This window comes from Salvelinus alpinus, chromosome 17 (assembly GCF_045679555.1).
Source record: "Salvelinus alpinus chromosome 17, SLU_Salpinus.1, whole genome shotgun sequence".
Classification (NCBI taxonomy): Eukaryota; Metazoa; Chordata; class Actinopteri; order Salmoniformes; family Salmonidae; genus Salvelinus; species Salvelinus alpinus.
This window is the reverse complement of record NC_092102.1, coordinates 22,081,686-22,107,959: the sequence shown is the minus strand read 5'-3', so window position 1 is coordinate 22,107,959 and position 26,274 is coordinate 22,081,686. Positions and strand designations below refer to the sequence as shown.

Sequence of the window (26,274 nt, the reverse complement as noted above, 5' to 3'; positions counted from 1 at the left end):
TATTATGGCACAAAAGAGTGCCTAAGAAGATGTTCAGTTAAAAATTGCAACAGCAACAACCATTTAGTGCTATTTCTGTAGCCTAATTGGCAACTGCTTAAATAGTTTGGTAAACAATGTACAATGCATGATAACTCTGTCAGCTTCCTTTACAGGTTAGATTCATGAAAACTCACACTTCAACACTGTCTTCCCTTGTTACAATGTTACAAAGTTGTTAAATTACACATTACATGATTCCGTGTGATAAAGTTTATTATCACACGGAACTTTAAAATATATACTATATTCAGTGCATTATGCACATAATGATTATTCTCACTCTCTTCAAATAATATCTAATGCTTTTAATGTCTTGTTTTTCAGAATAGGGACTTCGGGGCTTTGATTTTCGCTCAGTGTTATTTTTGCTCCGTTTGCTATGCTGCTGTGCGAGCGCGTCGATAGCTGCGCTGTGACATCACCCGCCTCCTCGATGAATGGAGCTGTCTTTTCAGCACCCATGCGTCTGGCCCATCAGAGACACATTTATTTGTATTTTATTTAACCTTTATCTTATCAGGGAGTCTCAAGGTCTCTTTAGAGATGAGCCCTGAATTACATGAATTACAGAAAATTCACACATCAATATAAATGCAAAATGGAAGCAGAAAGAAAAGACAGGGTTGTAATTCAAATGGTTAGAGCTGCAGAAACGTCTACTATCAATTAGCCTATATAAACACTTTACATGTATGTATACGTTTTTTTCTGTTGCATAAGCTAAATGGTTGACTTTATGAAATTATTGTATGTAGCCTAATCTAAGCAGTATACATTTGAATCTGACATAGACTATGACTTCATGCCCAATTCCAAATGGTGTCATTATAACATAATTATTAGTCCATTCCAAAGCAGATTGGTTCATTTACTTTTGAGGTGTTACCTTTCGGCCAATGACGTGGTCTGGTAGTTGCATTGGATGCGTGTTTTTTCTTGATGTCACTTTGCCATTCCAGAGTAACATTGTCAGTCATTGCCTCACAACCAATGGTAAGTTTGCATTGGCTGGACTCGCTGCTTCTCCTCGAGTCCCTCCTCGTGCTGTCCTCGCCGTGCACGCGCGTGGTACCCACGGTCGTGAGGAGGAGGAGGATGTTGCGCGCGAAGGGGAAATGGCTGCCGAAAACAAGCCGGAAGGTAAGAGAGATATAATGGGATTAATTTACCAGTAAGACAACTATGTGATATACAATATTTTAAAGACAGACTTTGTTGAAATATGTGATGAGAGACGTGGAGTTTTTACAAGAATAGCACTCTTGTATTTCCTCCGAAATACCAGGCAGCTTAACGTGGAGACAACATTACCTAGCCAGCTAATATTAGCTAGCTTTCTAGCCAGCTATGCCCATCATAGCCTACACATTATAAAAACAAGAAGACAAAATAGCCAGCATGATCTAAGAGCCGAATTGTATAATCCTATTTTATTCTAGATTCAGTTCAGTGAAGCAGCAAGCTAAATAGCTATAAAACAAGCCAAGTTAATGACAACAACATGTCATTGCCAACTTCTGTTCTATTTATCCAGCTTTGAAAATAAGCTTGTTTTTATTACATAAACGCAAGCAAGCTATTACATAGGCTATTTGACATGGAACATCTATAACATCCTACGTATCAAACGTTAGATTGTAGTTTAGTTTGCTTAGAATGCATTTTAGCCATCCAGTGACCATGTCTGGTAACAAAAATGCTTGCTTGCAAGTCCTGGACAATCTTTTTATTTACTCGACGAGATCACCCGTTGGTTGAGGTTTCTGAAAGGGAAAGGGAACTACCCTATCGAGTGAGATTTTAGCTGGTTGTCTTACAGACAACAATATATTATTGCTTAGTTAAAAGTGTTATTTTATAATAATGTCGATGTTTGCTATAATATATATATATATATATATATATATATATATATATATATATATATATATATATATCTTTTTTTAAAAGCTAGAATGTTGTACCATACACAGCTTTGGAATTGAATGCCACCAGATGTGTCTCAGATGTGATGGATAGTAAGATTCTAAAGAGCGTTTTTAATTTAGCCAAAAAGGGTGTTATCTTTCTGTCAAAGGGACAATCTGAAAAGGAAGTTTTGATATTCTAGCCTATTTCACTAACTATTGAATATTTGAAGCTAATTTGGGTTGAAATGTGCATCTGGTCTGGATCCATATTGACTTGAAAATGTCATTTAATTTGGAGAGTATAACACTTGAGTATTAGTTAACAGTCAAAATTATAGAGGACAGGTAAAATGCATTGTCAAAATAATCAAAATGTTAGAATAAGACAGGAGGAATGCATGCATTTAGAAGCGTAACATGTATACAATGAACATTGTTTAATTAAGGCTATTAAGAAGCTTGATTATGACTAAACCATATTAACCTGCAAAGTAGATTTGTTTAGAAGAAAATCAATGTTATAATTAGTATCCTAATTGCAGTAGAAGTATATGTATACTGCATCATAATTATTGATAGTATGTGATAATACAATCTAGTGGACAGCCTATTCAGTCCTATAGTTTATATAGGTTTAGTATATGCATTTTAAACTTAAAAATGTGCACGGTTTTCATAAACATTAGAGTTGTTCTGCATCGTTTTTTAAACTGCAGTCGAGCTTTCTTGCATTTAGTCTACGATGCTCTTCATATTGTTTTCAAATACATTAAGTTGTATTGTTCATATGTAACCAGGGGGTGGTGACAAAGAGCGAGCTCATATTTTCAAATGGCTGGCAATAACCGGAATGCATAGAGTGGCCTAAAACAGACATAAAATAATTAGATACACTGAAATGTTCCATATTGACGCACTAATGTAGAGAGAACTATTGATGTCAAAATAATTAGGGGAGTGTTCATTTAGGGTGAGCTTAGTAGCCTCAATAGGGAAAAATTGTTGCCATCCTGTACTTTCTATTTGTGTATGCCTTATCACAGCTTGAGCCACCTCCAATGTAGAATAAAAATACTATACATACTTATGATCTAGGTTTATACGATAAAGATAACACTGATGGTCAATGTGTTTGTATACTGTTGTGTAAGACCACAATAACAAAGATGAGAGAGCTGAGCCTGTGAGCTGGTTGTGCCAACTCCTAAACAAAACTCCACAGGGGGGTGGTATTGAGCTGTGAAAAAGGAATGACTATACTGGGACACACTTTACATTTAAAGTGTAGTAGTAGGCCTAATGTATATGACAAAATTAAAAAGGGAGGATACCTATCTCTGTAATAGGAATGACGTACTACTTCACAGTGGCGTTTAGACCTAATGCATTACATCCATACACACAAGATGAATGTAACTATAGTCACTACCTTTGTTAATTTCTTTGCCTCTCCATCACCAGGAGCTTTTACTGAAACCCTGACTTGAAACTCCCATTGCTGAGCAGGTTGAGTTATTTTTGGTGTTCCTGTGAGGTTGGTCAGTGAAGGAGGGGGAGGGGGAGGATGAAGGAGGAGAGAGAGTGCTTCATGCCTCCACATAAACACAATGTCCTCTCAGGCAATCTGGAGCCGGGTAGCTTTTACATAGAATAGTCATCCAGTCTTTATTTTTCCATCCAATATTCATTCAAAATCAGTTATCCAATGATGTGTCTCAGTAAAGGAGAATATGAAATAGTCTAGACCTAGAGATAAAAAATAAATAAAAAATATATAATATTTATATTATTTCAGCACTACTACTAATGCACTACCGTTTTCCTGTAGATCCAGTAATCCTCCCATAGGTATTAACACCATCTCTTTTATCCTTTTGTCCTTGAAGCACCTGGACTGTGGTGGGGTGGGGGCTATAGGTATAGTTTGCTTGTTTGGCAGGTCTCCTGATGGCGCTGGAGGTCACATCCTGTGCTACTCCCAGGGGGATATGAGCCAGTCTCTCTCAGTGGTCTTCTTTGTACAGAGTAACACCATGAGTTACTTCTGACCCATCTAACTGATTGCTAGACCCTGGGGGATAGGGCTTTCCCCAACACTTCCTAAAGAACAGTGAGTCTAAGAATACTACTAGTCACGGAGGGAACGGAAATAGCAGGTGTTGAATGAAGATCATTCCAATAAAGTGACACATCTTTCCTTCTCAATTTAGACTTTAAAGTAAACCCCCGACACCTTTGAATCCTTCAGGACTTCAGAGTGGTGATCATGTATTTGTAAAGGGTGTGAAGTGGACAGAGGCAATGCCAGATATGTTTCTTATATACACTCCACTAACTTAGTCTCCTTGGTCTGTAGACAGAATGCCATTTCTCTCCTCTCTAGCCTAGCCTATCTCTGGGTCAGTACACTTAACCTGGTTATAACATGTTCTCACTGAAGGGTATCTTCCTCAACAGAGAAAACATAACCTTGTATGTCAACTTGAATGTGATATATGGTCATACTGTACTGTAGACCTGTGAGTAAGAGAGGCTATAATACACTTTAAAAGTATCAATGCTTTTGCAAACAAATATGGTAGGGGCCTATTTATAGTTGATGTCTGTCTGGGTTTGGAAAGTTCACAGGGTGCAAAAATAGAATAAGTCCTCTGGAAATCACACAGTCATTAACTTCAGTCAGGCTGTATGTAGCCTAGTGTTACATCATCAAACAAGTGACCTTCTCCCCCTGATCTCAGAAAGACCGTTTCTTCCTCAGCCATTCCTTTGTATAGTTCTGTGGAATCAACCAGCAATCAGGCTGGACATTTTTCCTTTCCCTTAATTGAATTAGTGAGGTGTGGATGGATGGAAGTTTGCTCCGTCCGTCTCCAGGCTCTGGCTGACTCTGGCTGCCGATGACAGGTGGTGTCATACTTTAGACCAGTATGTCTCTATGCCGCCAAGGCCCTCTCTGATTGATCACATTGATTCATCCAGCTTACTACTGATGTGATGTGGACCAATATTGACCTGAATCAAACCCAGCCAGGCCTACAATGAGCCTGATTGCTAGGCCCTTCACTCGTCATTAGGGACCATTCCCAGAATAGGGAAAAAAAATAGAACTGTTTGTTTAAACCAAGAGATCCATTATTCAGCAGCATAGAATAAATTATAAATAGAATAGATAAGCAATCATGTAGGACTATACCAACGAGCAAGCAAAATGTCTGGCACTATGCTAAGGAACAAATCAATCAGGCTGGATCTGTCAGATTGTCTGATACGCATGTTTTGTTTTTTAAAAGCTAATTTAGAACTCTGAGTTATTCTACATATGTATAAAACCATGATGCAACAATTTATTTTTTGTTAGGTTTTTAAAATAAGATGTATTGTATATATTGTATGCTAGGCCTGTCAGAACTGTTTGGAAATACGATCTCTAAGATCAATGAGATGTAAAGTAGAATGTGCCAGACTCAGTGACAGCTGAAGTGTCAGTCTTGAACTCTCAACGGTGACATAGAACTACTCATGAACCACCTTTCCCACTTGCATAAATGGTGTGTTTTTTAAATAATGTCTGTGAAAGTTTCAACTGTGCACCTAAAATCAAAATATTTCCTTCACTTTTCACTAGAGATGCCTCGTGGTGGAAATATTTTGGGGTGTATGACCTTGCTTATTGGAGCTTAGGTTTACCACTTTGCTCTTTGTCAGTAGCATGTACTATTTTGAATATAGCCCACTGTATAGCTGTGGATGACTATTTTGCTGAAATATGTTATCTTTACACCTCGGCAGTGAATAGTGCTGATCACCCGTCCTGTTAGTTTTTTTTTTTGGTCATGATACTATATTGCAGGCTAACTCTTCACAATCCAGGGGTTTAGGTTAAGCCAAGGTCAGGGCTAGGAGTAGTACTGTTATCCAGTCTCTGTTGTGTCTGTAATACCTCTGTCTCCTGAATAACTCAAGCCTTAGTTACATTATTGTGGGGTTTGTTTCTAATCTGTTGTTTGCAGGTAAACATCTTCACTGTCCAGCTGCTCTCTGTCTGTCAATGTGTTTGCATGGGGGAAAGAAACAGGGCTGTACTGGGCTATTGTAAGCATCTGGGAGAATACCCTGCTTCTTTTCCTCGATTGTCTCTACTCTCTTTTTGCCTCCTGAAGGACTGAAGAAAATTCGTAATCCGGATCGAATGTACAGATCAGCTGTGTGTTATGCCGGCCATGCTCCTCCTAAGAGTATCAGTGATGACACAGAGATGAACAGTAAGAGAGTGTTAATAATACTGCATCCCCCCGTGGCACTGTGCTCTGCTCCGAGAGCCCACTATAGCTGGCACATCTATTATTCATTCATCGATTCATTTATTTACCTCTTGATTTTCATCTGACCCCCCCCACCCCCACCCCCTCCTCCTCTCCTCTTTTGCTCTGGGTGTTCCTCCTGGACCGGAGAGGAGCTTGCTGCTCTGGTGATTGAAGTGTCTGCTTTACGGGATCATGCTGTCAATAGCAGAAGTGTTGTCGTTAACTAAGAGTGATTGTTTCAGGTTGAGGCCAGGAGATCAGGAGCAGGGCAGGCCCTGAAAGAGAAGGAAGGCTACCACTTGGAGCTAGAAGCTCTCCTACCCATTCATCTAGATGAGGAATGCACTGGGATAAGGCTGCTATGTTTACTAAATGCTAGAAGTGTTTCTATAGCCCTGATAAGTTGCATAATTTCAGTTTTAACAGCAAGCCTAATCAAGAGGAGCCTCCTTTGAATTCACAACATTCCGTTAATGAAAAGATTGCCATGTATGCTGGAGCGTCGTAGAGCAGTTTGTGTCTCTTCTTCTTTCTTCATGCTTAAAGACCACAGCAGCTTCCTTTACAGTTCCTCTACTGCCAAGGACTCTGTTGATCTAGGTAATGAAGTGTATTTGGAGTAGTGTTTTGAAAAGAGAGGCTGAAATCAACCACATCTCCTTGTTATGCTCTTCACTCATTACACTGTTCTCCTTGATATAGCTTTAGCCGCTTCAAAGCTCTGCGTTTTTACTCAACACACTTTGAGATGTAGATTTAGAGGCAGCAAAGGAGTTGGTTGGTGTTGTAGTCTGTGATTCTTAGTGATTGGGATTCAGGACTAACGCATCACCCCCCAGCTGTGACTAGTCTGTTTTGTGAGTGTTTTCTCTAGTCTTGCTCTCCCTACATGCTGGTGCGTGTTATTATGGCAACCTATTCCCATGTCAGGCGGCCTAGTTAATGTGCTTTCTCTGCCTGCCTGCCTGGCTGCCTGGAGGTTTCACCAGGACACTGTAACGCTGCTCAGAGCAGCCCAGGCCCAGGCAGGTAAACCAGTGATCTGAGTAATTGTGGGAGTAGTTATGATAAAGGGCTGGCTGAGTCCTTCCCTGGCTGACTGTGTGTGTGTGTGTGTGTGTGTGTGTGTGTGTGTGTGTGTGTGTGTGTGTGTGTGTGTGTGTGTGTGTGTGTGTGTGTGTGTGTGTGTGTGTGTGTGTGTGTGTGTGTGTGTGTGTGCCGTGTGCGTGCCACAAGCTCTCATCCCTGCTCTTCTTGAGATGGGCTTTGCATGGATGGGTGAGAGCTGAAATACGTAAAGAGATGTTTTCAGTTTGTTGCAGGCAGTTAGCTGTTCGTGTGCATGTTTGTTGAACTTCCTGTCTAATATGTTGTGCAGCTCTTTGACTTAGCCTTTCTCAGCCTCACTTCTGAATACAGGCCTATTCAATTTAGCAACACCATGGGAGACTAACATTTTCAATATTTTTTTACTCTCAGTAGCCTAACACTGTTATATAAATAATTCAGGCTAACTAACTACGATATTTGGTTGGCCAGCATTCCACAAAAAGTGTACATCTCCCTCTCATCAAGAGTCACCAGACTGTAAGAAAGTTGGCCTGTAGAGTGGAGTCTTTGACAACAACCATTGTTATTATGATTACTGCGAGGGAAACATGATGGCGCTTTAATTTGCCCTCTTGTCATAGTAAACCCCATCTCAAGTTTCCCCCCTAGCAGTGGGCCTAATCAAGCATTGTTTTGACTTTTCAGAAGTATGGGCCTACTCACTGCCTCTCTAATCATTCATATTTGAAGAGATTATGCTAATCAAGAAGAGGTCTGAGGGGTACACTACAAAACAGGATCAATGAGATGTGCCAAAATCTTCTGAAATAACTGTCTTTTCTTTGTTAAGGTAAGCTTGAAATGAGCATGGTCTCATTGACTTAACAACCAAAAACCCATTTCTAAGTTTAGCTTTCTTAATGAACAAGAAAATCAGTTATTTCCGGTTGTTCATCAAAGTTAGCTGGCTATCTCATTGATCCTGCTTTGTATTATACCCCTCAGCTTAGTCCAATCAAAGCCTTGTTAAGCCAGATGCAAAATCAGTGAGATCTTAAATCTTTTTAGAGTTTGGGTATAGGTCTGTATTGGCATCATACTGTAGAAAGAGTGAAGAGGAGGTTCATATAGCAATAGCTTAGATTTGTCTATATTTCCTTTAACATAAAGGCTAGTTATGACCGATGCAACATGGAAGTCAAGATGGAAATTAAGAATGAGGTTTTTGATGCAAATAATATGCTGAGTGTATGATTAGCTCATTTTAGAGATGGAACTCAAATGCTTTATTTGTCATCAGAAGTGGTTGTTTGGTTGGGTAATGGCAACAACTCAGCAAAAGAGGTTAACTCCCCTCTACCTACCCTCCCTCCTCCCACATGTCTTACAACAGCTCACCCAGATTGATTGCATTTGATTGACAGCATGTTATTAGCCCAGCACTGCATCTTGGCTGACCAATCAATGCCTTCTAGCTCTGGTTTCGCTTCAATCAGTGTTTTTATTCCTATTATTCTAATAATGTTTTCAGTGTGGACCAGCCACTGGAGAGGGGGACAGTGTTTGTGGATGGACTGGGTCTTTAGTGGGCCTTGAGGATGAGGTTAGCAGTGTTTTCCTCCACAAGGATTGAGGCACTTGAGGGTTGTATCTGTCTGTAGACAGAAAACTCGTTAGGCTATTCACTTATTTGATCCCCATGTCTGGTTCTAATTTATTTGGATCTGGTAATTATTACCCTGTAAATGCTCCAGACTCTCTAATTGTATACCAGTCTGTTTGATTTGTTCTATGTTGTTTTAGCATGTCTTGTGATGTCTTTGCTGTGTCATGTGTTTCATATGCTTGAATGGGCCTATTGAGTATGCCTAATGAAAAATGCATGGCTGAATTGCATGTAATAGAAAATATGTTTGCTGCATGGCTGTGTGCTTGACTTCCTTTCGTGTATGGATGTTTCATGCCTTTAATATTGTTATTTACTGTTGTTTAACATTTTGTTTGTTTATCTGATTGGAGTTATGTTTCTGTTATATACTGTGTATTCATGTTTGTGATATAGCCTAGTGTTGTTCATTTGTCACTAAAGACATAGCTAGACTATATATTGCATATTGAATACTGTGCAGTTGTGAAGTATTTTGGATTTAGCTTACACATGTAGGACCTTTTGCAGTAGAAATTTCCTGCAATGCAACTTGCAGTGGTGGAAAAAGTACTCAATTGTCATACTTGAGTAAAAATAAGATACCTTAATAGAAAATGACTCAAGTAAAAGTGAAAGTCACCCAGTACAATACTACTTGAGTAAAAGTCTTAAAAGTATTTGTTTTTTAAAAATATATCATTTTCTTAAGGAATGTAGTGAAGTAAAAGTTGTCAAAAATATAAATAGTAAAGTACAGATACTCAAAAAACTACTTAAGTACCTGTACCTGTACACAGCCAATCTGTAAATAGCACACCCAACTACCTCATCCCCATATTGTTATTTATCCTCTTGGTCTTTTGCACCCCAGTATCTCTACTTGCACATCATCATCTGCACATATACAGTGGGGAGAACAAGTATTTGATACACTGTCAATTTTGCAGGTTTTCCTACTTACAAAGCATGTAGAGGTCTGTACTTTTTATCATAGGTACACTTCAACTGTGAGAGATGGAATCTAAAACAAAAATCCAGAAAATCACATTGTATGATTTTTAAGTAATTAATTTGCATTTTATTGCATGACATAAGTATTTGATCACCTACCAACCAGTAAGAATTCCGGCTCTCACAGACCTGTTAGTTTTTCTTTGAGAAGCCCTCCTGTTCTCCACTCATTACCTGTATTAACTCCACCTGTTTGAACTCGTTACCTGTATAAAAGACACCTGTCCACACACTCAATCAAACAGACGCCAACCTCTCCACAATGGCCAAGACCAGAGAGCTGTGTAAGGACATCAGGGATAAAATTGTAGACCTGCACAAGGCTGGGATGGGCTACAGGACAATAGAAAAACAGCTTGGTGAGAAGGCAACAACTGTTGGCGCAATTATTAGAAAATGGAAGACGTTCAAGATGACGGTCAATCACCCTCGGTCTGGGGCTCCATGCAAGATCTCACCTCGTGGGGCATCAATGATCATGAAGAAGGTGAGGGATCAGCCCAGAACTACACGGCAGGACCTGGTCAATGACCTGAAGAGAGCTGGGACCACAATCTCAAAGAAAACCATTAGTAACACACCACGCCGTCATGGATTAAAATCCTGCAGTGCACGCAAGGTCCCCCTGCTCAAGCCAGTGCATGTCCAGGCCCGTCTGAAGTTTGCCAATGACCATCTGGATGATCCAGAGGAGGAATGGGAGAAGGTCATGTGGTCTGATGAGACAAAAATAGAGCTTTTTGGTCTAAACTCCACTCGCCGTGTTTGGAGGAAGAAGAAGGATGAGTACAACCCCAAGAACACCATCCCAACCGTGAAGCATGGAGGTGGAAACATCATTCTTTGGGGATGCTTTTCTGCAAAGGGGACAGGACGACTGCACTGTATTGAGGGAAGGATGGATTTGGCCATGTATCGCGAGATCTTGGCCAACAACCTCCTTCCCTCAGTAAGAGCATTGAAGATGGGTCGTGGCTGGGTCTTCCAGCATGACAACGACCCGAAACACACAGCCAGGGCAACTAAGGAGTGGCTCCGTAAGAAGCATTTCAAGGTCCTGGAGTGGCCTAGACAGTCTCCAGACCTGAACCCAATAGAAAATCTTTGGAGGGAGCTGAAAGTCCATATTGCCCAGCGACAGCCCCGAAACCTGAAGGATCTGGAGAAGGTCTGTATGGAGGAGTGGGCCAAAATCCCTGCTGCAGTGTGTGCAAACCTGGTCAAGAACTACAGGAAACGTATGATCTCTGTAATTGCAAACAAAGGTTTCTGTACCAAATATTAAGTTCTGCTTTTCTGATGTATCAAATACTTATGTCATGCAATAAAATGCAAATTAAATACTTAAAAATTATACAATGTGATTTTCTGGATTTTTGTTTTAGATTCTGTCTCTCACAGTTGAAGTGTACCTATGATAAAAATGACAGACCTCTACATGCTTTGTAAGTAGGAAAACCTGCAAAATCGGCGGTGTATCAAATACTTGTTCTCCCCACTGTATCACTTCAGTGTTAATGCTAAATTATTTCGCCTCTATGGCCTATTTATTGCCTTACCTCCCTACTCTTCTACATTTGCACACACTGCACATACATTTTTCTATTGTGTTATTGACTGTACGTTTGTTTATGTGGCACTCTGTGTTGTTGTTTTTGTCACACTGCTTTGCTTTACCTTGGCCAGTTCGCAGAAAGTAAATAAGAACTTGTTCTCCACTGGCGTACCTGGTTAAATAAAGGTGAAATAAATGTTTTTTAAAGTAGCACTTTAAAGTACTTTACACCACTGGCAACTTGTAGTTTATTTGAGGTTTAAAAAGCTTCTGTTTGTAATTTCCACTTTGACATTTCAGACATGTTTTTTTCTTACGAAAAAGGTATTAACTCCAAAAAAAAAATCAATTTTTTATAATCCACAAAATAATTCACATGTCCTGTTGCTGCAGGATTATCTCCCTGCTTTGGCAAACTGGCTCAAATTAAGATCCTACATCTGTAGTTCTTAAGAAAGATCTTAGATCTTCACAAGTGCTTCACTAAATAGCCTAGACACTATGCACAGCCAACAATGGTTTACTGAATGAGCCAAGGTACCATAATATTAGCTCACCATTTCCCCACAATATGGGCAGCACTAGGCACAGATTAAAATGAAAAACTGTCACTCTCGGAGCGCACTGAGCCAGAGACGGAGGAGGGAGGGTTTTGTGTTGAGGGCCAGGGTATTGATTAAAGATTTGTTTTTGTCAGCCTTTCCAGCCTCATGACCCACGCTCTCATCTCCAGGGTGGGGCCAGAACAAGCTAGCATGACAGATACCCTTAAATTCCCCCAACTGTTTGCTGCTTCACAGGCAGGATCAGTGATAATCCAAAGATCAGCACAGAGGAATATATATTGTTGGGGTCTATTTGATTGAGGGTGTTCTGACTCATGAAAAGGCATGCTTTATCCTCTCCCAAGTCCCTACTACCAAGGAATAGAAATAGGCTTGACAGTGTGCTCATCAAAAACAGGCCCTGTAGTAGGCATAGAACAGCAGATTTTATAGGCCCCTTACTGGCTTTTGAAGGAGCCCAAATCACCTGAGTAGTCGGGTGGTACTGTAGGTGGCTAGGCCCTAGGCAAACTTTCACTTAGACAGCTCCTTTATCATCACCAGGGCAATAATTGGCTGCCCACCAGCCCAGCCCTGCTCAGCCCAGCTCAACTCAGCCCAGCTCAACTCAGCACCTTCCCAGCTAGCACATAACGTTCTGAGAACCATATGTTTCTTAGTGCTTCGCGAGAGCGTGGTTGACCTATGGTAATGGTGCAGGATAGTTGCTTGACTTTGGAACTTTGTCAGCACATTTAAGTAACTTGACAAAATAACTTTCATTTCATTACTTAACAAAACGTTTCCTTAAAGTTCAAACATGGTTACATTTAATTTACATTTTGGTAATGTTCTAGGAACGCTCTCCAACTGGTTTGACATTGGGAAAGTTCTCAAATAGTTCAGAGAATGTTAAGAAACAACCTTCTGTGGGAATTTCAGTACTTCAGGATAACGTTTCCTACAGGTTTCCTCATGGTTCTATTTAAAGTCATGTTCTCAAATTGTTCAGAGAACATTACGAAAACTTTCAAGAAAAAACACAAGAAACTTTTAGTAACATTCAGAGAACGTTCTAAGAATGTTATTTAAAAACCTGTACGTTCCTTTATTAGCATCAACAAACTCTCTCTCCTCTATCTTGTTAAGTGTGTTCAGGTGTGTTGACCGCGCCCACTAATTGGCCACACGTGATCTTTATGAGTGCTTGTTTTCCTTTGAAATTAGGTTTGTTTGAATAGACTAAAATAAACAGCTTTGTATGAGTTCAAAAAAACATGACATGCTAGCTCCATCCTGGTGGCGCAATGGACTAATTCAATGGATAGCGAACAGAATATTATACAGTGGGGAGAACAAGTATTTGATACACTGCCGATTTTGCAGGTTTTCCTACTTACAAAGCATGTAGAGGTCTGTAATTTTTATCATAGGTACACTTCAACTGTGAGAGACGGAATCTAAAACAAAAATCCAGAAAATCACATTGTATGATTTTTAAGTAATTCATTTGCATTTTATTGCATGACATAAGTATTTGATCACCTACCAACCAGTAAGAATTCCGGCTCTCACAGACCTGTTAGTTTTTCTTTAAGAAGCCCTCCTGTTCTCCACTCATTACCTGTATTAACTGCACCTGTTTGAACTCGTTACCTGTATAAAAGACACCTGTCCACACACTCAATCAAACAGACTCCAACCTCTCCACAATGGCCAAGACCAGAGAGCTGTGTAAGGACATCAGGGATAAAATTGTAGACCTGCACAAGGCTGGGATGGGCTACAGGACAATAGGCAAGCAGCTTGGTGAGAAGGCAACAACTGTTGGCGCAATTATTAGAAAATAGAAGAAAATAGAAGAAGTTCAAGATGATGGTCAATCACCCTCGGTCTGGGGCTCCATGCAAGATCTCACCTCGTGGGGCATCAATGATCATGAGGAAGGTGAGGGATCAGCCCAGAACTACACGGCAGGACCTGGTCAATGACCTGAAGAGAGCTGGGACCACAGTCTCAAAGAAAACCATTAGTAACACACTACGCCGTCATGGATTAAAATCCTGCAGCGCACACAAGGTCCCCCTGCTCAAGCAGGCGCATGTCCAGGCCCGTCTGAAGTTTGCCAATGACCATCTGGATGATCCAGAGGAGGAATGGGAGAAGGTCATGTGGTCTGATGATTCAAAAATAGAGCTTTTTGGTCTAAACTCCACTCGCCGTGTTTGGAGGAAGAAGAAGGATGAGTACAACCCCAAGAACACCATCCCAACCGTGAAGCATGGAGGTGGAAACATCATTCTTTGGGGATGCTTTTCTGCAAAGGGGACAGGACGACTGCACCGTATTGAGGGGAGGATGGATGGGGCCATGTATTGCGAGATCTTAGCCAACAACCTCCTTCCCTCAGTAAGAGCATTGATGATGGGTCGTGGCTGGGTCTTCCAGCATGACAACGACCCGAAACACACAGCCAGGGCAACTAAGGAGTGGCTCCGTAAGAAGTATCTCAAGGTCCTGGAGTGGCCTAGCCAGTCTCCAGACCTGAACCCAATAGAAAATCTTTGGAGGGAGCTGAAAGTCCGTATTGCCCAGCGACAGCCCTGAAACCTGAAGGATCTGGAGAAGGTCTGTATGGAGGAGTGGGCCAAAATCCCTGCTGCAGTGTGTGCAAACCTGGTCAAGAACTACAGGAAACGTATGATCTCTGTAATTGCAAACAAAGGATTCTGTACCAAATATTAAGTTCTGCTTTTCTGATGTATCAAATACTTATGTCATGCAATAAAATGCTAATTAATTACTTAAAAATCATACAATGTGATTTTCGGGATTTTTGTTTTAGATTCCGTCTCTCACAGTTGAAGTGTACCTATGATAAAAATTACAGACCTCTACATGCTTTGTAAGTAGGAAAATCGGCAAAATCGGCAGTGTATCAAATACTTGTTCTCCCCACTGTAGGTTTGAATCTCATTGACGCCGTGCCACAATAAAAAGGTTAATGTGATTGCATGATTAATGAAATATCACATGCTTGGAGTTCAAAACAGTTAACCCAAACTAAGCTAGCAGTGTTATTCAAAGTTTTATATAAACATGATCTCAGAACGTTATTTAATTACCATAAAATAACCTAGAATTTCCATTCTCAGAACGTTATTAAAACCTCCCAGGAAAACTTTCAGGGAACCATAGTAAAACGTTCTCAGAACCTCTCTGCAACCTAAAAATGTATGTTCCCAGAACTTCCTTTCTCAGAACGTTCCAAGTGCCAATGGGAAACCAAAAACATACGTTCCAACAACTTCCAAAGAACCAAATGTGCTAGCTGGGTTCTGATATAACAAGCTCTTGTTTTAGCCTGTGTTGCACTTGTGTTTTACAACCAATTGCTTGTTGTTAGCCAGATGGGATAGTTTATTTTGTGGGCTATAATAATCATACCTGCATAAAATCAAACAAACATTGATTTGATTTGCAAAACAGGATCGTGGTTGTTTCTCATAATGATGCAATTCTGTAGGGTGGTGGAAACAAATATATTTCATAATATTCCCGATAGGTGTCTATTGAGGGCTAGTCTATTGATGTAATCTTACACACAATTAACTCTGTAGGCTTATTTGTTGGTAGATGAGCATTCCTTAATCTGAGAGTATTAGCGACTAAAATCGTCAGTCGATACAGACTGGCAGGTATACATCGACAGATAAAGGCCTTACTCATCAGTTTGGCTTAGAAAGTCATCGGGGGTCATCTTAGATCTCAGATTCTTTTAGTTCAATTTTCCATTGTTGTTCCTTCCAATTTGTGAGCTCTTTCTGTTATCAGCCATGTCTTCTGATATATCTTACATCATAGCCTTAAAAATGTGTTGACCATGTTTGCTATAAGGGACTTGATTAGGCCTATAGAAGTCTGCCTACCCAATGGTGCAGCATTAGACTGTGCCTTTAAGAGATACAGGCGTTTCTAAGCCAGGATAGCCCGGTATCTCAAATTGTTCTGTTAATTTTCACATCGATACTTAATTGGGAGGATGTATGTTTGACATGCTTTTTATCTTTGTATCACAAACCGGTTTTGAGAAAATCATGATGAAAGTGGCCATTTTAGGCCTTTTTTAAAAGGCGTTACATGTCTGCTGTATCATCTTGGTGTCATTACACTCCTTATAGCAGGGCTATTCAACTATATTCCTACAGGGTTCAGATTTAAAAAAGGTTCATTGCAAGGGGGCCGATTATTATTCAAAAGAACTGTATAAAAAAGCAACGCACACACACCAATAAAAAACATTCTTTAAATTAAATATTCATTACATTTACATTTAAGTCATTTAGCAGACGCTCTTATCCAGAGCGACTTACAAATTAAAGTAATTAGGAAAAAAGTGAAGGGTGTTCAACCAACGTCGAGGTGCAACCAACATTTTATATAATCATTGAAAAGGAAAAGGCACAACGCTCGCTCACCATTTTTGAAAACTATTAAATTATAACAATTAAAAAAATGGAACCTTTATTTAACTAGGCAAGTCAGTTAAGAACAAATTCTTATTTACAATGACGGCCTACCGGGGAACAGTGGGTTAACTGCCTTGTTCAGGGGCAGAACAACAGATTTTTACCTTGTCAGCTCAGGGATTCGATCCAGCAACCTTTCCGTTATTGGCCCAACACATTGACCACTAGGCTACCTGCCTCTTAAAAGTAATTAGGTCATTTTAAATTCATCTGAAAACTAAGCAGCTCAATAAATAACACAAAGATATGTCAAATCAGGTAATGCCACATTCCAGTCTGAAGAAAGTATGCTTTTAATGTGTTTTTTTTATCACACTCCCTTCTAACAAGTCCTTGTTAGCATCAGAGAGGAAAAAAGACATCCATGTTCCTGAGAGTCGTAGCTTTCAGGAATATGGTCATAATATTTTGTAGCTTAAACCGTTCAAACGCTAGAGACAAATTCATATGAAGAAAAAATTATCAACATGCCACATAGGCGCTATGAAGCCCCCCAAAAACGCTAGAAACCACACTATAGACCAGGGGTTACCAAACTTTTTAACTCAGGGCTCCCTTCCAGCATTGTAGATCATCCCACGCCCCCCCCTACACGGGCCCGCACTCACCACGTCTATTTCCATGGGCACAAGCTCTGTTCATGACACAAACAGTTCAGGTTTACAGCAACAACAAAAAACATTAGCTGACATGGGCTTGTTGTTCTGGACATTTCTGACAAGTTATTAATAGCTCTCTAAGGTCTGCAATGACTAACATGACAAGAGGAACTGATGATGCACTACCCAATTTAGAAATGACACCTTGTCCATTCTACTATTACAACTTTCAAAAGTAAGTTGAAAGTCTGCCGACCCCACGACCCACAGTTTGGGAACCACTGATATAGACAACCACAATAGTGCTTGTCATTTTGGCATTGAACGTCAGATTTTCACTGCGATTTTTTTGTTAATGTGAGCATTCAAAATTCAAAAGGCACTCGCACATCTGAGCTATCTTTTTTGCAGGTGCATGGTAACAGTTGAATAAGATGAGAAAATAGAATGAACCCTCACACTGCTCTTAATAGTATCACTGCTCTTTAATAAGCTTATGCCGCGTAGAGTAGACCAGAAGGCTAAACTGAAAAACCTAACCTCTATCAAATAAAAAGATGGCGGAGCCGCAAAGGTACTTCTGTGCAAGGGTGTTTATTTACATAGTGAATCCGAAAGAAAAACAACAGTACTGCCACCAAAATTATACATCCTGACAGCTTAAAACAATGCTGCCCCATCAACAGCTCAATCCAAAATGGTCGCCCCTTTGAACTGAAAGAGAGGCTTAACTGAAAGAGAGGCTTCTTTTGTGTGGGAAGCCCCTCCCATCAGAACATACCAAACACATATTCATTAAAAAATGACCATCATCAAAGCCTACATTTTCCACTCAGCTCAACATCATGAATTATATGCATTGCACCTTTGCAATCCTTTTCTCATGATACAATATAACAATATAACACATTTACAAAATCCCATCACTACTGACATGGTGCCCATTCACATGAACGAGCCATTCGGGACAGGCACTACAAAGCCAGCCCGATTGCCGTAGCTCTGGTCCTTATCCCAGCAAACCCGGAAGCTATTAAGCTTATTAAAAAGCAGTTACATTAATGTGAGCATTGCCAGAACAATCTGAGATACCTGAAATATTTTTGGTCTGTCCTGGTGTGGAATTGCCCATAGGCCTAGGCTATTGTATTACCAGCACATTGATTAGCATGCAGAATGGTATATCAAAATGCAAAGCCTTCATCTAGCTAGTCTGATTCATTTCATTAGCAGATAAATTCCAGATTTCCCAGGATGTCCCTTTCGATGTTCAGACGGAGAGGGAGACCACTATTTCAATATAATTTCATCTAATGAACATCTTGGCCTATCTGATAAACATCTAATTCCAGTCTCAGATTTCATTTATCCTTAAAGTAGATGAGAAATAAGAAATACACATTTTACAAGGTGGTTAGGCCTAGAAGACAGTTTTTAAAACAGTCATATAGTTAAAAATTATTCATTTGGAAAAGAACAGTCACATAGTTTGTTGTGTGAGGAATATTTCCTTTTACTCAATTATCGCCCCCTATTTTATTTATTTTAAGCAACAAGTGTTTTTTTTTAACAACATCTCTATTTTGGCAGATGTTCCATTTCTGCATAAACATTCTCAGAGGCAATTTGTCTCTGGTAATTTGTGGTTCAGATGTAGATTAATCACTGACTTTCAGATGTTTGTCAAAGGCTTATTTTGCTAGTCTGGCATCCAACCTATTCCCATGTGGAAGCCGTTTGGGGCTCTATCTATCACACCTACTATATATACAGTGGGGAGAACAAGTATTTGATACACTGCCGATTTTGCAGGTTTTCCAACTTACAAAGCATGTAGAGGTCTGTAATTTTTATCATAGGTACACTTCAACTGTGAGAGACGGAATCTAAAACAAAAATCCAGAAAATCACATTGTATGATTTTTAAGTAATTCATTTGCATTTTATTGCATGACATAAGTATTTGATACATCAGAAAAGCAGAACTTAATATTTGGTACAGAAACCTTTGTTTGCAATTACAAAGATCATACGTTTCCTGTAGTTATTGACCAGGTTTGCACACACTGCAGCAGGGATTTTGGCCCACTCCTCCATACAGACCTTCTCCAGATCCTTCAGGTTTCGGGGCTGTCGCTGGGCAATACGGACTTTCAGCTCCCTCCAAAGATTTTCTATTGGGTTCAGGTCTGGAGACTGGCTAGGCCACTCCAGGACCTTGAGATGCTTCTTACGGAGCCACTCCTTAGTTGCCCTGGCTGTGTGTTTCGGGTCGTTGTCATGCTGGAAGATCCAGCCACGACCCATCTTCAATGCTCTTACTGAGGGAGGGAGGTTTTTGGCCAAGATCTCGCGATACATGGCCCCATCCATCCTCCCCTCAATATGGTGCAGTCGTCCTGTCCCCTTTGCAGAAAAGCATCCCCAAAGAATGATGTTTCCACCTCCATGCTTCACGGTTGGGAGGGTGTTCTTGGGGTTGTACTCAACCTTCTTCTTCCTCCAAACACGGCGAGTGGAGTTTAGACCAAAAAGCTCTATTTTTGTCTCATCAGACCACATGACCTTCTCCCATTCCTCCTCTGGATCATCCAGATGGTCATTGGCAAACTTCAGACGGGCCTGGAAATGCGCTGGCTTGAGCAGGGGGACCTTGCATGCGCTGCAGGATTTCAATCCATGACGGTGTAGTGTGTTACTAATGGTTTTCTTTGAGACTGTGGTCCCAGCTCTCTTCAGGTCATTGACCAGGTCCTGCCGTGTAGTTATGGGCTGATCCCTCACCTTTCTCATGATCATTGATGCCCCACGAGGTGAGATCTTGCATGGAGCCCCAGACCGAGGGTGGTTGACCGTCATCTTCAACTTCTTCCATTTTCTAATAATTGCGCCAACAGTTGTTGCCTTCTCACCAAGCTGCTTGCCTATTGTCCTGTAGCCCATCCCAGCCTTGTGCAGGTCTACAATTTTATCCCTGATGTCCTTACACAGCTCTCTGGTCTTGGCCATTGTGGAGAGATTGGAGTCTGTTTGATTGAGTGTGTGTACAGGTGTCTTTTATACAGGTAACAAGTTCAAACAGGTGCAGTTAATACAGGTAATGAGTGGAGAACAGGAGGGCTTCTTAAAGAAAAACTAACAGGTCTGTGAGAGCCGGAATTCTTACTGGTTGGTAGGTGATCAAATACTTATGTCATGCAATAAAATGCAAATTAATTACTTAAAAATCATACAATGTGATTTTTTGGATTTTTGTTTTAGATTCCGTCTCTCACAGTTGAAGTGTACCTATGATAAAAATTACAGACCTCTACATGCTTTGTAAGTAGGAAAACCTTCAAAATCGGCAGTGTATCAAATACTTGTTCTCCCCACTGTATGTGGATTCCTTTTCGTCTCACCGGCACAGTTGACAAACCTTTTATTAGTGAGCAAAACTCTGTTTGAACTAAAGCTTTCAAAGGAACCCCTTCTCCTCCTCCACAGCTGCGGAAAAGCCCAGTGGAGAAAATCAGAGGATCGCTGAAATAACATGGCAACAAATTGACAATGTGGGCTTAATAAATGGGAGAAAATATGCTTCAGTTTAGCATTTTAAAACAGGTTCTGTGGTTCGTTCTGTGTTCTCTAAACAGAGAGCCAGTCTGAGCCTAATAACAGGACATGAGCTTGACAGTGTGAGAAGCGGAGAACATGGCCCTCCTACGGTGCTCAAGAGGTAGACAGTGAACAAATCTGGAACGTGGATGCCATATCTGAAACACAAGATTTGCTCTACTCTGAGCTTTTTAAACTTTACCCAATACCTTTTTTACTTAAGTTGCATGCATATTATATGCTACATCCTAATAACCAAATTGTACAAACAGTTAATAAAATAATAATGAATGGGACTGATGATGATATCTCCCCTCGATGATGTCGTCTGAGGGTGTGAGGGATAGGCTGGCTAGGTTAGTGGGCCTGCTGCTGCTCTGCTGAGGAATGTATTATACGAGCTCTGTGTGTACTGTAGGGAGGAAGGTGAGAGATGGCCAAGGCTCGCCTTGGACACAACTGGTTAATATCTGAGTGTGGTTCGCTCTGCCTTGAAACATCACCTTTAATGCTGGAGCCTGGACTCAGTGGACAGTGGTCTCACATGGCTTCTCATTGGAAAGCAAACAACATATGAACATTCTGCAGGCAGCGTATGCAATGTATGCTGAAAGCTAATCCACAGTTAGAAAAAAGTTAGAAAATATAATTAGTCCAACAATAGATAATTGGTCTAGTCTTAAAAAGCAAAGCATTTAATAAGGCAATCTTTTACATGTTTTGCCCTTTTCGTTATGTACTTCTCTTTTTGTTTTGTTAGATGTTCATGTGTGATTTTTACCTTATTGCCCATTTCCTTGTTGTTCCTAATTTGCCCATGTCCTGTTTTCCCTCTCATTTCCCTCCCTGGTGCATGGTCATGGCTAGAAGGGATCCAGCTTTTGTCAAATTAAAGTCAAAAGTAGATTTATTTTGCATTTAAGCTAACCCTAACCCTAACCCTAACCCTTTTCCTAACCTTAACCTAATTCTTCTGAACTGCTATGTTAATTATCCTAACCTGCTGCGTAAGTTCTCCTAACCTGCTACAAAAAGTCAAATCTGACTTTAATTTGACAAAATCTGGATCCTTTCTAGCCATGACCCTGGTACATCTCTGATCATTTAGCTCTATCCTGTTTGCCTCTGATGACAACAATAACACCACTTTGGTGGTACCTATAAGCAGATGCTGCATGGGCTTGTTAATTGGGCGAAGCGAATGATTACAGATACCTGTTCAGCTCAGCTCATATAAAAATAGTTTACACACGCAGAATTACTAGGTACAGCTGGATGCAGCAAACAGCTAAAGAATCCATCTCTACTACCTGCTCCCTGTGGGAGCAACACTAAACATGGCTCTGATGTTTCTCTCCCTCCCTGATCAGGTGGCTGGAACAGCAGTTTGTTTGTACCATGTGAATGAATGATGGGATTCTACAAGCTAGGGCTTACTAGACCTATACATTCTGTTCCCTTTCAATAGGTCTCTTGACATAGGCCTAGCGCACGACTGGAATGGAGGTTCTGTACTTAAAATCAGAAGTATTTGCCATGGGCTCTCTGTGCATGGGCTCACCAGAATTGATATCCATTAATAGCCCTGTAAAATACATTAGCAGGAAAGAATGCAATGTTTTGAGCAGATGTGCCATGATGGGTCACCAGTGACTTTAGTCGGAGGATAACAATCAAAGAAAGATGCTATACTCCTGGTAATATACCCCTGGTATAACCTCACTGAAACGCTCTCAAAAGCAAGTGCGGTTGCTTTAATTAATACCAGATCAGAAAGGTTCTATTATAAGGGTCTATTATTATCCTTCTACTAAAAAGACACCTTAAAATTAGATAAATAAATAAACATTCTTTCACATTTCTTTTACAAACAAATACACAAATACACTATATAAAATAAAATAAAACTTAAAATTAGTGGATTTGTCTATTTCAGCCACACCCGTTGCTGACAGGTGTATAAAATCGAGAGAGAAAAAGCACGCAGCCATGCAATCTCCATAGACAAACATTGGCAGTAGAATGGCCTTACTGAAGAGCTCAGTGACTTTCAACGTGGCACCATCATAGGATGCCACCTTTCCAACAAGTCAGTTTGTCAAATTTCTGCCCTGATAAGAGTTGCCGCGGTCAACTGTAAGTGCTGTTATTGTGAAGTGGAAACGTCTAGGAGCAACAACAGCTCAGCCACACAAGCTCACAGAACAGGACTGCCGAGTAAGTAGTGTGTAAAAATTCTCTGTCCTCAGTTTGATCACTCACTACCGAGTCCTAAACTGCCTTTGAAAGTAACGTCAGCACAAGAACTGTTCGTCGGGAGCTTCATGAAAAATGGTTTCCATGGCTGAGCAGCCGCACACAAGCCTAAGATCACCATGAGCAATGCCAAGCTTCAGCTGGAGTGGTGTAAAGCTCGCCAGCATTGGACTCAGGAGCAGTGGAAATGCGTTCTTTGGAGTGATGACTCACGCTTCACCACCTGGCAGTCCGACTGACGAATCTGGGTTTGGCGGATGCCAAGAGAAAGTTTGGTGGAGGAGGAATAATGGTCTGGGGCTGTTTCTCATGGTTCGGGCTAGGCCCCTTAGTTCCAGTGAAGGGGAATCTTAATGCTACAGCATACAATGACATTCTAGACAATTCTGTGCTTCCAACTTTGTGGCAACAGTTTGGGAAAGGCCTTTTGCTGTTTCAGCATGACAGGGCCCCCTGCACAGAGCTCTGACCTCAACCCCATCAAACACCTTTGGGTTGAATTGGAACACTGACTGCGAGCCAGGCCTAATTGCCCAACATCAGTGCCCGACCTCAATAATGCTCCTGTGGCTGAATGGAAGCAAGTACCCACAGCAATATTCCAACATCTAGTGAAAGCCTTCCCAGAAGAGTGGAGGCTGTTATAGCAGCAAAAGAGGGACCAACTCCATATTAATGCCCATGATTTTGGAATGAGATGTTCGACGAGTAAGTGTCCACATACTTTTAGTCATGTAGTGTATAATGGTAATTGGAAATAGTATAATGCACGATGGGCGCAAGTCCACATTATCACACTCACCAGTAAAATAATAAAATTCAGCAGGAAACAATGCAATTTTTGCAGCAGATTTGTCTTGATGGGTGACTTTAGTAGGAGAATGTAAAGCTGTGAAAGAAAATTATTCTTTAGGCCCATAGCCAAAATGTAGTCCTATAAAACATAACACTGTCTACAATGGATCATGTTAGTTTTGTTTGTAACACATTATTTATTCAGTGTGAATTTCTCTCCTAACAAATAATTATTCAGAAAACTTGATTTACATAGTAGCCAAGGTTAGTGCGTTGTACAGTACAGTAGCATTGCTTCCATTCTTTGAAAGGCCACCTGCTTGTAGGATGTCATGCCATTATGACTGGCAGACAGTAACTCCTCTCTCTGTTTAAACCCACTCCTAATGATAAGCTGTTGGTTGGGAATGAGCTATGCTCATTTAGTATGTAAATTGCAAAAGCTATGGATGCATACATTTTCTCGTAGCCGTGTGTTGCTTACAAAAAATGTTATTTTAACTTCCTTGTAATATTCATCTCAAACACTTATTAGTTTTGTCCATAATACCATACATTCACAGTAAATTTGGTCTCCAGACAAATAGCATTTGCACACACCTAAGTGTTGGATGAAATGCCATCTGTATATTTGAATAGCAGGAATGAGGAGGCAATATAATTTGAATGAACAATAGGACCTTGAATAGCATGGGCCTAATGCATGATTGTATCTAAGTATGTCTACTCTGCACTGAATTTGCTACATTATCCATGTGGTATGATTGTGAAATGTAAGATGTAGTGTAACCAGGTAAAGCAATGGGCTTTACATGGTTACTTTCTTTGAATAATTCACATAATTATGGTATTCAAGGCATGAAGCCCTACAGCTTCTCACATCATAGACAGAGTAGTATGATTGGGCGTTTACATTTTGTGCATTAGGCCCCATGGTTCTCTTTGTGGATATGGAAATATTGATGTCAAATGTAAAGTTATGGGAGACGGACATATAATCGACAGATAATAACAAGTTGTGTGTAATTGAAGCCGTTTCCCAGATAGGCTACCTCTACAGACAGTGTTATTGCAATTTAGAAAGTCCGCTTCAGAACAATGAGGGTGAATGACAGTGATTTGACTGTGCTCCCATGCCCTTTGAAACTGTGGAGAGAGTAAGATGAGGCAGGGATCAGGCCAGGGAAGCATTTGATATACAACCCAGCTGTAATTGCACTACAGAACAAGTTGTATTTCCTTTTTTTCTCATCCACTGGCATTTGGGCCTGTGTGAGAGTGTTGTACCACTTTAGCTTGCAGTTTGAATCACTGAAACAGTGGACAGTGTTGTTCTAGGCAGACTTGCCATTGTGTCCTTTTTAGGATAACAGAAATGGGCTTTGCCTTTGTCCAAAGATGGATTGTTGTGATATTACCTGGTGAGGTGGGTTGTACCATAACGGCACCACCGTTGTCTTCTGAAACTGGGCTAATTCAACATTGTCTCTGACAAAGTTCTGATTCCTCAGGTCTCACAAGGAGCAAAAGGAGCACGCATGCACTTACACACATCTTTCTCTTTTTGCAGATGAACATGGACATTTGAAAATATACCTGCCCAAAAAGCTGCTTGAATGTCTACCAAAATGCTCGTCGCTGCCAAAGGAGAGACACAGGTGGAACACCAATGAGGTATGGGCCCTTCTTCTCCTCGCGGTTATCGTTGCAAATGTTTCTGATACAATGTAAAAACACATTATGTTCATTCTTAAGGGTAGGTAGCATAAATGTAACCACATGTAACATATGGATTTGCATTAGTATACGCATCAAAAGTCCCAATGAAAAATGACAGAAAATGTGTCTATTTCTTGTGTTATTACATCAAACCTATCAGAATCCCGAATTCATGCCGGAAATTGTTTTTGCGGCATGTGACATAATATGGAGGACCCGGCAAGCATGCCAGAACGTACAAACCCTACCGTTACGCTTGTTTACACTGAGCTGCACTGGGGTCGGAAAGCAATCATGGTTACATTAAGACACTGTGGAGCCGGCATGAGATATAGGTTAGAAAACGTACCTCACTACAAGGATGGGATATGCCAATACTCCAAATTGTACCTTTGTCCACACTAAGGATGTGACAAATGGACAAATGTTAACGTTTAAACAGCATTTTTTTTGTTGCAGTTTTCCATTAAAACAATAATAAACATTTTCCACATGAATCCATAATGCAGCTGCGCTGCTGCCTGCAACAGTTCGGGTCTCACGGTGCGTCCCTTTCAGATGGTTAGCATTGCACCTGTACTACCATTACTGTATCTCAATTCCACCTCGCAAAGTTTGCATTTCCTTGTCATTTAACTTTTTAAAGTATTGGCGTACAGGACTTTGCTGCTGTCGCTTGCCTTTCTCTGACATTTTCCCAACTTTTAATGA

At 40.6% G+C, this 26,274-nt stretch overlaps 1 protein-coding gene across 9 annotated transcripts in view; it reads left to right on the top strand.

Moving 5' to 3' along the window:
* The first annotated feature begins 1,062 nt into the window (after positions 1–1,062).
* Positions 1,063–26,274, top strand: part of LOC139542501 (calmodulin-binding transcription activator 1-like) — a 505,455-nt gene continuing 480,243 nt past the window's right edge. For 8 of the 9 annotated variants that reach the window (XM_071347995.1, XM_071347990.1, XM_071347991.1 and 5 more), the window contains exons 1-3: positions 1,075–1,182; positions 6,116–6,217; positions 25,415–25,518. In XM_071347995.1, coding sequence (XP_071204096.1) covers positions 1,158–1,182; positions 6,116–6,217; positions 25,415–25,518 — 231 coding nt within the window. In that variant the 5' untranslated portion in view covers positions 1,075–1,157. Of the gene's footprint in view, positions 1,183–6,115; positions 6,218–25,414; positions 25,519–26,274 lie in introns of all 9 variants that reach the window. The other variant, XM_071347989.1, reaches the window with a different exon arrangement.